General features: G+C 41.7%; 1 protein-coding gene across 2 annotated transcripts; it reads right to left on the bottom strand.

The window, feature by feature from the left end:
• Positions 1-4,992: 4,992 nt before the first annotated feature.
• On the bottom strand, positions 4,993-12,096 carry POLR1F (RNA polymerase I subunit F). Of its 2 annotated transcripts, XM_054018159.1 has the most exons (5): positions 11,800-12,096; positions 11,359-11,500; positions 8,386-8,594; positions 7,516-7,941; positions 4,993-6,230 (listed from the first exon to the last, which is right to left on the bottom strand). In XM_054018159.1, exons 1-4 carry the CDS (start codon positions 12,018-12,020, stop codon positions 7,554-7,556), a joined length of 960 nt encoding a protein of 319 aa, XP_053874134.1. In that variant the 5' UTR covers positions 12,021-12,096; the 3' UTR covers positions 4,993-6,230; positions 7,516-7,553. The 2 variants fall into 2 exon arrangements, with proteins under 2 accessions (XP_053874134.1, XP_053874133.1); XM_054018158.1 differs by having other exon boundaries at positions 4,993-7,941.
• Between the last annotated feature and the right edge of the window lie 646 nt (positions 12,097-12,742).

Here is a 12,742-nt window from a genome sequence, read left to right as displayed (position 1 = left end):
TTACATTTTTCTTTTAATCAGTTTTGGGTTTTTTCCCCTTAGAGTCATGCATGGAGTGACAATTTGCTTTTCAAAATCCAAGTTTTCTTGCCATAGTTAGCTAATCCAAAATAGTGTCTTCAGCAACATCAACAGTGTAGCTGTGAAGCTGCCAATACTGGCTCCAACTGTGAAAAAGTTTTGTTTGTCTTTTCTTGACTTATCCTCTAAGACAGAAAACAGTCAACTATTTTGTAGATCCCATTGCCTGAAATATCCAATTGCATAGGCTCAACTTGTAGTGTGGTATCATGTTCACTGACCAGAAATCTAATCTGTGGAATACTATATAATCTGCAACATAGGAACAACAGGTTGTTCAGCCTGCACAATTATTGCCAAAAGTCATGCATTTATTTTTAATTTTCTTTTATCTGTCAAAAGGCCAGGGGTGCAGTGGTAGGATCTAGAAAATGGTACATGACATCTGATATAATTATGTGTTATAGATTTTGGGTTAAAGAAAGATTCTGTGACCAATGATGTGATACATTTTTTGCATTTTTTCAGACGGCTGGTTTCAGCACCCCGAGATAGCCTATTCTGTAGCTTGCTGGAATTGTAGAAGTGCAGTCAAATGTCTCTGGCTGGATTATGATCAGAAATGGTGCTGATAAACTTACTTTTGTACTATGCTACTTTTGATATAGGGTTATGAAAACTTTTTTTTTTTTCTTTCAGTAAAAAGCCAATGTAATAGAGCTTTAGCTTCTATTTTACTCTTAGAAGTTTGGTACTGGAATTTACTCTTCCAATGGTGATTGAAAACTGTTCTAAATGGTTAAGTGATGAGATCATCAAGGTCTTCTTATGCCTATTAGGAAACAAGAGTGAGAACTATCTAGAAGGTGGCAGGGAAACTGGTTGAGGCCCTGGTAATAGAGAACTGCAGTGAACTGTGCTCAACTTATTTGATACAGGGTAACAGGGTGAGAAGTGCAGAGGGGTATGACTGGTATCTAGAAGCTTCTGGAACATTGGGAGGGCAAGTGCTAAGAGTCCTATAAGAAGCTGGCTAGCTCATCTCATTTATGAGCCTTCAGTGGCTGTTACAAGGGGCCTGTTTCCTCATTTTAACTGTAATATATGTAAAAGCTCTTGATGAATACTAGTCATTTTTAAAACAATCATACGTTATCTGGACTTTCTTTGCCCTGTGTCGATTGACTGCTCCAAAACACTCCCTCCCTTAGCCTCCTCAGCATGGCTTCACTCCATACTTGACCCTCTTCCTGCCTGCCCTGTCCCCCTCCTTCCATTTCCATTTAGCTTATCCCCTTCTAGCCCTCCGCCCCCTACCAAAAAATGTTGTGGCACTAATATGCCACTTGCAGCCACCACACTGTTCACTCTGCTTATGTTATACCCCTTCCCCCACCCTGTCTCTGTCTTGTCTATTTAGACTGTAGACTCTTCAGGGCAAGAACTATCCACTACTGTTTGTATAGTGCCAAGCACAAGATAGCCCCATGCTTCACTGGTCCTTAGGCACTACTGTATATAAATAAACTATCTGACCTTTCAACTTTAGTCATGTTGAAGTAAGTGGTAGTGTCACAACCCAATGGCCCCCTCCCTCAGCAAATAAATGAACAGTAGTGAAAGCCATTCTAAGCCAAATGTTAAGTCATGAGTGAAGTAGCACAATAGTAGGATTCACTCATCTCCCCGAACCACATGGTGACTGCCCTGGTATAGAGCCCGAGCAGTTCTCCATGCCTGTATTTAGCCTTTTCACCAACACAATACTGAGCTGTACTTATTCTATCGGTTAACATATTGATACGTATAACTGCCATTTCAGCTCATAATCATACCCGTCACTCCTTGCTTAAGTGGATTTGCAGTTATTACTTCCATGTTCCCTCCAGTAGCACTCACTGGAACATTCTATCATTGAGCAAGCTCTTCTTAGTTCCCAAAATTTAAAGGTAACTACTGATCTATGCCAAGGGTTATGGCCTACTTAACCACATTAATGCTTCAGCTAATATCTTACAGGATACAGAGCTGTAGGTTACTTGTGTTACTGTTGAATATAATAAAAGCAGCTAAATATACTGAAGGCAAGCCAGTGAATATAAAAGGGGTGACTATAATGGGCAAGCTTAGCCTACGGCTACAATTAGAAACAAGAGGAAGACCAAGGACAGGGTAGGCCCATTACTCAGTGGGGGCGGGGAGGGACAAAAATAGAAAATGTGGAAATGGTGGTGCTAAATGACACCGTTTGTTTTCACCAAAAATTTTAGTAGCAAGTGGACATCTAACTTAATGAATGCCAGTGAAAATGAGTTAGGATCAGATGCTAAAATAGGGAAAGAACAAGTTAAAAATTACTTAGACAAGTTAGATGTCTTCAAGTCACCAGGGCCTGATGAAATATGTCCTAGAATATTCAAGGAGCTAACTGAGAAGATATCTGAGCCATTAGTGATTATCTTCAAAAAGGCATGGAAGACAGGTGAGATTACAGAGAATTGGAAAAGGACAAATAATTAAGCAATCAATTTGCAGAGACCTAGAAGATAATAAGGTGATAAGTAACAGCAGGGATTTGTCAAAAACAAATAGTGTCAAACCAACCTAATAGTTTTCTTTGACAGGTAATAAGCCTTGTGGATAGGATGTGATATATCTTGACTATAGCAAGGCTTTTGATACTGTCTCGCATAACCTTCTCTTAACAAACGAGGGGCTAGTCTACACTGACAATGCTAAAGCGTTGCTGCGGCAGCGCTTTAACGTGCCTTGTGTGGTCGCGGCTCAGCACTGGGAGAAAAAAAACAACTCAACAAGGGGCGCGGCGCCCAGCGCTGGGGCACTGTTTACACTGGTGCTTTACAGCACTGCAACTTGCTGCGCTTGGAGGGGCAGGGGGGAAGGGATGTTTTTTCATACCCCAAGCGAGAAAGTTGCAGCGCTGTTAATTGCCAGTGTAGACAAGCCCTAGGGAAATACAATCTAGATGGAGCTACTATAAGGTGGGTATAAAACTGATTGGAAAACCGTTACCAAAGACTACTTAGCGGTGGTTCAGTCAAACTGGAAGGGCATATCAAGTGGGATCCTGCAGGGATCAGTTCTGGGTCTGTTCAATATCTTCATCAGTGATTTAGATAATGGCATAGAGAGTACACTTATAAAGTTTGCAGACAATACCAAGCTTGGAGGGGTTGCAAGTGATTTGGAGGATAGGATTAAAATTCAAAATGATCTGGACAAACTGGAGAAATGGTCTGAAGTAAAAAATGAAATCCAATAAGGACAAATGCAAAGTACTCCACTAAGGAAGAAACAATCAGTTGCACAAATACAAAATGGAAAATGACTGCCTAGGAAGAAGTACTGCAGAGGATCACAAGATAAATATGTGTCAACAGTGTAACACTGTTGCAAAAAAAGCAAACATCATTCTGGGATGTATTAGCAGGAGTATTGTAAGCAAGACACAGGAAGAAATTCTGCTCTACTCCATGCTGATTAGGCCTCAACTGGAGTATTGTATCCAGTTCTGGGTGGCACATTTCAGGAAAAATGTGGAGAACCTGGAGAAAGTTCAGAGAAGAGCAGCAAAAATGATTAAAGGTCTAGAAAACGTGGGAAGATAGAAAAAATTGGGTTTGTATAGTGTAGAAAAGAGAAGACTGAGGGGACATGATAAGTTTTCAAGTATGTAAAAGGTTGTTATAACAAGGAGGGAGAAAAATTGTTTTCTTTAATCTCTGAGAATAGGATAAGAAGCAATGGACTTAAATTGCAGCAAGGGCAGTTCACGTTGGACATTAGGAAAAGTTTCCTGTCAGGGTGGTTAAGAACTGAAATAAATTGCCTAGGGAAGTTGTGGAATCTTCATTGTCTAACCTGCTCTTAAAAATCTCCAAACACCTGTCAGGAATGGTCCAGAAGATAATTCTTGGGGACTAGACTAGAAGACCTCTCAAGCTGTCTTCCAGTCCTATGATTCTATGCATCCGTATGTTGAAATTTGCAGCGAGCACAAGGAAGGCTTCAAGCCATACATATGCAGCACACATTTTATACCAATAACTCCAGGCAGTTACTAACTCATGAATAAAACTGAAGAAAGTTTGGAGGAAATGTGGTGAGCAGGGATCCTAGAAATCAGTTTGCCATGGAAAAAATACAGAATTTGCATTTTTACAAAGAATCTTTAGTTTTTATATTTTGCGATAAAATAAAAACAAATTAACTATGAATTAAATTTTAGTGAAAGTATCAGTATCACTTATTCAATGCATGCAACCTCCCCCTCTTGTGGTTGATTTTTGAATGAGCTTTAAATTTACGTAACTAAAAATACTCCAACTGCTTCCAACTTGTAGAAGTTACTCAACGGCAGATAGGGGTTTGTGTTTTAATGCATCTCAAATTTCACTTCAGCCTGCAGAGGTATTTAAAATTATGAAAAGATGACAAAAACTTTTAAAAAATCACCCCTAAAGACCATCTCACTGAGTCTGGCAAGGACAAATTTCACATTGATGGTAATGTGCTGTTCTGTGCTGTATGGAGCAAGGCTGCTGATTACGTTAGAAAGCAGACAACTGTAGAACACATGGAAAGCTCTAAACAAACTAAATGAAAACGAGGCTGAAACAGCAGGGTCAGACACAACAGTAAAGAAACAATGCACCGTGACTGGATCGTTCCAGTGTTTTTACAACTGCCAAAGAACAGAATGAAACTGTCACTTCAGATTTTGTTCAAATGTGCATAAATGCAGACATTCCTCTGCACAAAATGGATTTACCTATTGTCAGAGATTTTTTTGAGCAAGCTCATTAAGGGAGGCAGTGCCATTCCCAAGTCAGATCAATTGTATTCCCATTACTTACCAACTCTTTTTGAAGAGAAAAAACAGTGCCTTCTCAATGACCTGAAAGGAGACTCTATTGCTATGACTGCCGACAAAACAACTTTCAAAATAGACCAGTTTTCAACATTTTATTTCAGGTGCTCAAGGTAGATTCTCCTAAAGCATGCTGACATTACCACACCACAGCTTGTAAAGACAGTGTACCTCAGCAAAGTTATATATGACCCCGTTTCATAAGCCTTGATTTCTTGTGTTATGGAATTCAGCATCCAACCACTTGATCGAATATTAGCATTTATAACAGACAGTACGAGCTACATGGCAAAGGCTTGAAATGATGTGCTTTGCAACCTGTGGTCAAACTGTGTTCGTCTTCATTGCTATGCACATATAGTCGCTCTGGCAGGAAATATTTGGTGAGATAGCTTTAAGTGGATCGCTTTGAGATGAAGTCAATTTTAGTGAAATCTCCAGCTTGTCGTAAACGATACTTGAGATACCTGAGTAAATAGAGAGTTGATTTGCCAACACTTCCAACTGAACCAATTGGGACCAGGTGGAATACATGGTTCAATTATATAAAATACCATGTACAGTACTACCAGTTCTACCATGGGTTCAAGGAGCATGAACAAATGGAACATGGGGATACATCTGTTCAGCAGAAACTAGCTTGCCTGTTAGCAGCTGATGTGCATGCAGACCCGAAATACATTGCAGAGAACTGCGGACACTTGGTGATAGTACTGGATGTTTTGCAGTCCTAAAAATACCAAATGCACAAAGTATCAGGGGGGTAGCCGTGTTAGTCTGAATCTGTAAAAAGCAACAGAGGGTCCTGTGGCACTTGCAAGAAGTGAGGTTCTTACCCCCGAAAGCTTATGCTCCCAATACTTCTGTTAGTCTTAAAGGTGCCACAGGACCCTCTGTTGCTTTTTACAAATGCACAAAGTGTACATTTTTCTGGATTTAATTTCATGGTTACAGCATCTTGCATCAACTGAAAATGCAAATAGATCTGCAGCTGCTCAAAGCACTGCTGATGTACTGTCTCAGTTCAAGCTAAAAAATAAACAACCAGCACTTAATTTTCTCCATGCTGTTCATGCACTGGATCCTATACAAAGATTGTGAAACCACAATTAAAGCTGTCTGAGTGGATTTAGGGATTGTCAAAGACTTAATTTGGAGACGTTGAGGATCCCATTTACTTCTGGATGGCTGTTGAAGATCGTATTCCTAACCTGGCAAAAAAGATGCAATGGTTCTCCTCCAACTGACTGTAAATTCAGCTGATGTGGAAAGAAGTTTCAGCAAACTCAGGGTTCTTTTCTCTGCTCTGCGCCAATGTCTGAAAGACGAAAATGTGGCTGGAATGCTGTAACTCTATTTTTAACAACCAGGACTAACTCAAAGTGAGTGATATTAATATAAAAGTAATTTTGCTTAATTTTTTGTGCATTTAAAAAAATCCTGAAAATATAGAATAGACATAGAAGCATTTGGTATATGTAAAATACAAATTCTAATATTCTATTATGAGTGATGACACCAGTAGGCTTTGAACTTGCTTAAAAATTGTAAACTTAGAACACTGTTCAAATATTGTTTCATTATATAAGATTTTTTTTCATTTTAATCATGGAAAAAACACAGATTTTCATGTTTATCAGAGAATTTTTGTTCATTAATCATGGAAAACTAAGAATCCTGGTGATGAGTTACAATCTGATAAAACTGTTAGTCTCTCAATGGAAGTCCAGTGAGATCTAATTAACAAGGAAATGGAGCCAGAGAGTAAGAAAATGGAGTGAACTGCACTATTGTGAAACTAACAACCTAATCTTCCCTACACCCCCAACAGACCTCGAATACAACATGACCAGTTCTCCAAATAGATGTTTTTCCATTTAGAGTAGCACACCATAAATTTTGTTGCAAACGTTTCAAGTACTCCCTGGCATGCTTGTACACTCTGAAATGTAAGAAGTCATCTTAAGCACTATGTTCACTATATTCATTAGAATCTAGACCTTAAACCTCCTTTTTTAATAAAAAGTTTGCTTGGAGGCATTAAAAATACTAAATTTAAGGACTTAAAGCCTGCATTTGAATACCACGTTTAATTTCACTAACAAAAGAAACATGTTCTTGTAGTTAAGGCGCTGACTACCACTCAAGACATCTGGTTCACCTCCCAGCTCTGCCAAACACTTCTTGTATCTCTTTGGGCAGGACACTTAATCTCTGTACCTCATTTCCTCATCTGTAAAACAGGAATATGTACTGCCTCTTTCCCATCCTTTGTTTTATCTCTGGAGAGTAAGAGGCATCTCCTATCCTGAAAGATGTATAGAATCAGAGGAAGGGACCTCAAGAGATCATCTATTCCAGTTCCCTGCACTCATGGCAGGACTAAGTATTATCTTCTAGACCATCCCCGACAGGTGTTTGTCTAACCTGCTCTTAAGAATATAGTATGAGTATATATACATTGCCTCGCATAAGGGGGCCTTGATCTTGGTTGGGACTTCTAAGTGCTACTGTAATATAAATGAAAGCTGAAATACACAAATTGAAAATATGATTTTACTGGAAGTTTATCAAGTACTTCTGAAAGAAGATGACAATCTTACATTCAAGCAAGGGATTTTTGGACTCTTCAGTCCATTTGTCATTCCTTTCTCTTTTTGGCTTTAGGTTCTTGTGACAATTGAGATAATTCACTTTCTTCATCTACATCATGATGTTCTCTTTTCTTTCTCTTAACCTTTTTATGGTCACTCGGGTAACCACTACAGTCACTTCCATAAAATACAGGTTTCTGCTTTTCTTGCTTATGTTTTTTCTTCTTCTTTGGTTTTTTATCATAAAATCCATTTACTGTATCAGCATTCTGCTTTTCTGCATCTTCCACCACAGTAGTATCTGCATTGTCTGTAACCTCTGTGTCATTTTCTAACTCACAATTCCTTCTGTCTTTTTTCTTGTGTTTCTTCTTTGGTATTTCATCTATACTGTTTGTATCTTCTGTTACTGATTCAGGATATTTGGATTGCATACTGTGAAGAAACATACAAAATAAGCAAGAGAGTGTACAGAATGAGATCTCTATAGGTATTTAATACATCATGATGTTAAGCTTTGCTGAAATGCAATGATTATATGGAGCTCATAACCGAAGACTGGGAGTTGTGCTAAACCCACAGCAATTCAAGTAGGAAAAAAAGATTAGGGGCTTTTAGTAACAAAAGAACTTATGACCTGTTAATACATGTCCAATTTCCAGTATTTGGTTAGTCTCTATTCTGTTAAAGAATTAGCATTAGTTCTGTATGGAATTTATTAGCAGATTTTTAAAATCTGACTTAAAATATAATATTCATACTATACAGGGGGAAAGTCAGTCAGAGTTAAGGCAAGACACTGATTTTAAGTATTTTGTTTCTAAATAAATCCACTAAATCAGTTCAGTTTGAAAAAAATCCTTTAATATAGCACTGTACCTGTCTTTATTCAGTTTCCCCCGAATGAAGAATACTCCAGCAGCATCGGAATCTAAATGCACCACTTCAAATTCCAGTTTATCTCCTATTTTTAAGCCAAGGTCTTGCCACTCTATAGCTGACATTCGATCAGGTTTAGGAATGGAAGCATTGAAACACCCATGTATCAGACAGCCAATATGACTTGGGGCCACTTTATTGATCACACCCTGGAAGAAGAAAAGAAAACCATGTAAGGAAGACTATACTACATTTAAGGGCCACAACTTGTAAGAGACTTTCATTCCTGCACACACTGTAAATGTGTCTGTAGATTCTTGTACATAAGAAAGTTTACACATGCAAATCCCCACCATCAACTGCATGGCAAGTGGCTTTAGCACTTGTACAAATAGAAGCCACATTTTAAAAAATTGTTGCTAAGTCTTTCAAATTAAAAATATAGAATTAGGCCACATCTACACTAGAACTTATGTCAGCAACATTTTTGTGGCTCAGGGATGTGAAAAAACACCCCCCGAGTGACTTAAGTTTCACCGACAGAAGCACTGGTGTGGACAAGGCTATGTTGGCGGGAGACCACCGCTCATTGAGCTGGTTTTATGTCGTCGACGGGAGATTGCTGCTACCCTTCCAGTAAATTAATTAATCTTAACAGTTAATGTTTTGACTTATTTTGCTAGTTTAAAATGCTCTTGGTAGACATTTGCCAGTGTTGAAATGAAAGATACTACATCGATTTGAATTGTATTGCTGTAATATAACAAATACTAAACTTTTTTTTTTTTTTAAATAAGATGTACAGGTTGTCAATATATTGTGTGGATGGGTCTCATGTAACACGGAGAGCTGCATATGTAGCTCTCAATGGTAAATAGGTTGAGAATTGCTGCTCTATATAGGCCACTGTATGTATCAATGGAGAGACTGAGAGCAGAATTTTTCCTAGGCTCTGTAAGATAATTAAGACTCATGGAGTAGACTTTAATCAAAACCTGCCAAACCTGGAACAGAATGTTAATATATTAAACTACTACGTCTAAAAAATGCAATGTGGCAATGTGAGTAGGCCAATATTCTGACCTACTTTTTTGAATTCTGAAGCTTGCAAGCATTCACACAGAGGTATGTTTGTGTTAAAGCTCTTAGGAGATCCATATGCCTACTCTTTATTTTGAAATGCTCAGGAGCAAAAATTCTGTTTCGTTCTTTTCTGCAAACAGAACAGAATCACAATAGAGAGCACTTCATAACCATAAATACTTGTGCCTATGATTAATGGATAAGACTATGTATTACTTTAGGGATAAGCCTGTACCGGTACCAGCCCTCCTTTGGGAGGAAAAACACCCCTACAATTGAGAGAGAAGGTGGGTGAATTAATATCTTTTATTGGACCAACTTCTGTTGGTGAGAGAGAGATGCTTTTGAGCTACACAGAGCCCAGATCTACACTACAGACTTATATCAATATAACTAAGTCACTCACAGGTGTGAAAATCTACACACGAGTGATGTAGTTACACCGACCTAACTCCCAGTGTAGGTGGCACTATGTTGATGGAAGAGCTTCTCCCATCGACATAGCTACAGCCTCTCGCGGAGGTGGATTAAGAACAACAGAAGAAACTCCCACATTGGCTTAGGAGCGTCTTCACTTAAGCGCTACAGTGGTGCACCTGCATCAGTGCAGCATTTTAAGTGTATACCTGCCCCGAGCTCTTCAAGTCTACAAAAGTCACTATCAGTGTCACAGCTAAATACAAGCTTGAACAGATAGCGTAGCATAAGTAGCATCCTAAGGGACCTTTCAAGGCAAAGTGACCCACTAACACCCCTGCAGACATAGGACAAAAAAGGGGGTTAGTGGGTTACAGACAGCTGTAATAAACCATAAAACCAGTGTCTTTATTAAGAGCATGATTTTTAGTGACTAGCAAAGTTATGAATTTAAGCACCTAGGTTTGTCTGTTGAAAGTGTTATGCAGATTTCCTTTGCAGATGAGGACTGATGGGTCAGATATAGAGGGATTGCTTTGTGAAACGTGTTCACCCGCAGGTGATGTGGTGTTTTTGTCTTATTTTCCTGTATGAGATCACTCAAGAGCATAGTAATTGTCTGGTTTCACCACATAGTTGTTAGTGTACTGGGTCATGACATGTTATGATAGGCACAAGTAGGACCATGGGTCTTTAAAGGTGTGTTGTGAGGTGTTGATCGGAGATAAGTCTGAATATCATAGAATATCAGGGTTGGAAGGAACCTCAGGAGGTCATCTAGTCCAATTGCCTGCTCAAAGCAGGACCAATCCCCAGACAGATTTTTGCCCCAGATCCCTAAATGGCCCCCTCAAGGATTGAACTCACAACCCTAGGTTTAGCAGGCCAATGCTCAAACCACTGAGCTATCCCTCCCCACCCCAAGTCTGCTGGTTTTGCATCTGTTTTTCTGACAGTTTTTGAGTTGGTTTGTCCTGGTCTGTGGGGGCCTTGCTTCTGATGATGAGCCTGGAGTAGTCTGAAGACCAGAAGAGGAGGTTCAGGAAAGATTTCTCTCAGGATGGGGTCCGCACAACACACATTTCAAGATCCATGGGTCCTACAGATGCCTATCACAAATACTTATGCTAACTGTTTAATCTTGCATTTAACCGAGACACTAAACACCTTTCCCCCCGAATAGCTATGTAGCTTGAAAGCTAGTCTCTCACCAGCAGAAATTGGTTCAATAAAGATATTGCCTCTCTCACCTTGTCTCTCTAATATTGGGGGGACTACCACTGCTATAACAACATTATACCTACAGTTGATAAGTTAGCAGGAAAAACAGAGTCAAGAACAGAGAAAAGGTATTTCAATATTTGTCTACTAACTGTAACAGTAACTATTTAAATGCAATTATTCAATTACTTAGTAGCTAAAATAAGCTTCACTTACTGCAAAATACAGTAAAACTGAAGTATTTTTACATACCACAAGCTTTTTTCCTTTCTTGGGGGTGAAAATGACAAAATCTGCTTCAATGTTAAAATGGATGAATCCTTGGTCATCATAAATATCACCTAATTCACCCACTACTCTGATGTTATCATAAGCCACTGGCACACCGCTGAGGCTACACAGGGAGAGGAAAGACAAGTTGTTTTAATATTTCTGACCAACACTGACAGTGCAAAATCAGCACGAAACCTGATGGGGAGACGAGTGAAATTGCTCCACGTTTAGGTCTATGCGCCGCTGGGGCTGCGGAGGCGCTCGCCGAAGGAGAGCTCAGCCACATGGGGCCCGTAGCAGAAGGGCGAGAACACGCGTGGCGTGGAGCCGAGGTGGATCTCGGGGGAGCAGAGGGGCGGGGCTTGCTCCGTCTCCGAGCGCTCGGTGGGGGAGGGGAAGGTTTGTACCCGCGGATCGCACCTCTCCGAGTATCTCAGCAGCTCGCTGTCGAGCTGCTCGCGGATCCCGGTGCGCTTCCGGTTCAGGTAGCGCGGCGCCAGCGCGATGTGCCTCCGATGCGGCGCCGCCACCAGGCACGAGTAGCGGCTCCGCACTAGGCGGCAGGCGGCCGCGAAGGCCGGGATCTCCGGGCAGGGCAGCGGCCGGGCCGCCGAGTGCGGCACCTCCACGCTGGTTCCCATGGTGCCTCCACAACTGTTCGCTAAGCCCCGGACTCCAGCCGTCCGCCTGGTATGGAGCGCGTACGTGACTCACTCTGGCGCTCTCTGATGACGTCACATGCGAGCTCTCTCAAGTTTAGCTCCTTCCTGGAGGGGAAGTGACGTTTCACGCCGGAACTAAGAGTTGAGCAGGGCAGCCATCTTGTGTGTGTCTTCCCCGCTCCAGTAGTGCGGATATGGCGAATGTTTCGGCTGTAGGTGATTGAGGTTAGACACTGCGCAGGGCAGCATCCCAAGTCGGGCGGAGCGAGCGGAAGCTTTGTCATCCGGGGCCGTGTGGGGGCGGGACGTTCAGATAATGGGCGGGGCCTGGAGATGCCCCGCTCAGTCGCACGGCCCACAGGGACCCCAGGGTAGCGCCCCCGATCCGCAGGCGCCTGACTCGCGCGCGCCACGAAGTCTCCAGTGGAGGGCGCGTGAGGCAGACCCCACGCACTCTGCTCGCTGCCCCGCCTGCGGTCCCTGGCCACGTGCGGGTGCAGGGCCACGCGGATCCGCGCTCGTGACTCTGCGCCCTGTGGTGTCCGTCCCCCCCCCGCCTCCCGGCCAGTCCACCCCGTGTGTCCCGGCCCGCCGGGGACAAATGGCGCGGGCAGCCCCCGCGGAGATACGTCAGGCGGGCCCCGGAGCTTGCAGCGTCGCCAACTGCCTCCTCCGTGGTCCCGTTGTGGTGCCGGGGCGCG

This window comes from Malaclemys terrapin, chromosome 2, assembly GCF_027887155.1.
Source record: "Malaclemys terrapin pileata isolate rMalTer1 chromosome 2, rMalTer1.hap1, whole genome shotgun sequence".
In the NCBI taxonomy this organism is placed as follows: domain Eukaryota; kingdom Metazoa; phylum Chordata; order Testudines; family Emydidae; genus Malaclemys; species Malaclemys terrapin.
The sequence above is the reverse complement of the archived record's forward strand: the minus strand, read 5'-3'. Positions and strand labels throughout refer to the sequence as shown.

Excerpts from the sequence above, each read along its gene's own strand:
- POLR1F (XM_054018158.1), bottom strand. The coding sequence starts at position 12,020 with ATGGGAACCAGCGTGGAGGTGCCGCACTCGGCGGCCCGGCCGCTGCCC. Across the intron at positions 11,501-11,799 it reads CTGCTGAGATACTCGGAGAG|CCTCAGCGGTGTGCCAGTGG; the intron begins GTGCGATCCGCG and ends CTCCCTGTGTAG. Across the intron at positions 7,942-8,385 it reads GGGAAACTGAATAAAGACAG|TATGCAATCCAAATATCCTG; the intron begins GTACAGTGCTAT and ends GTTTCTTCACAG.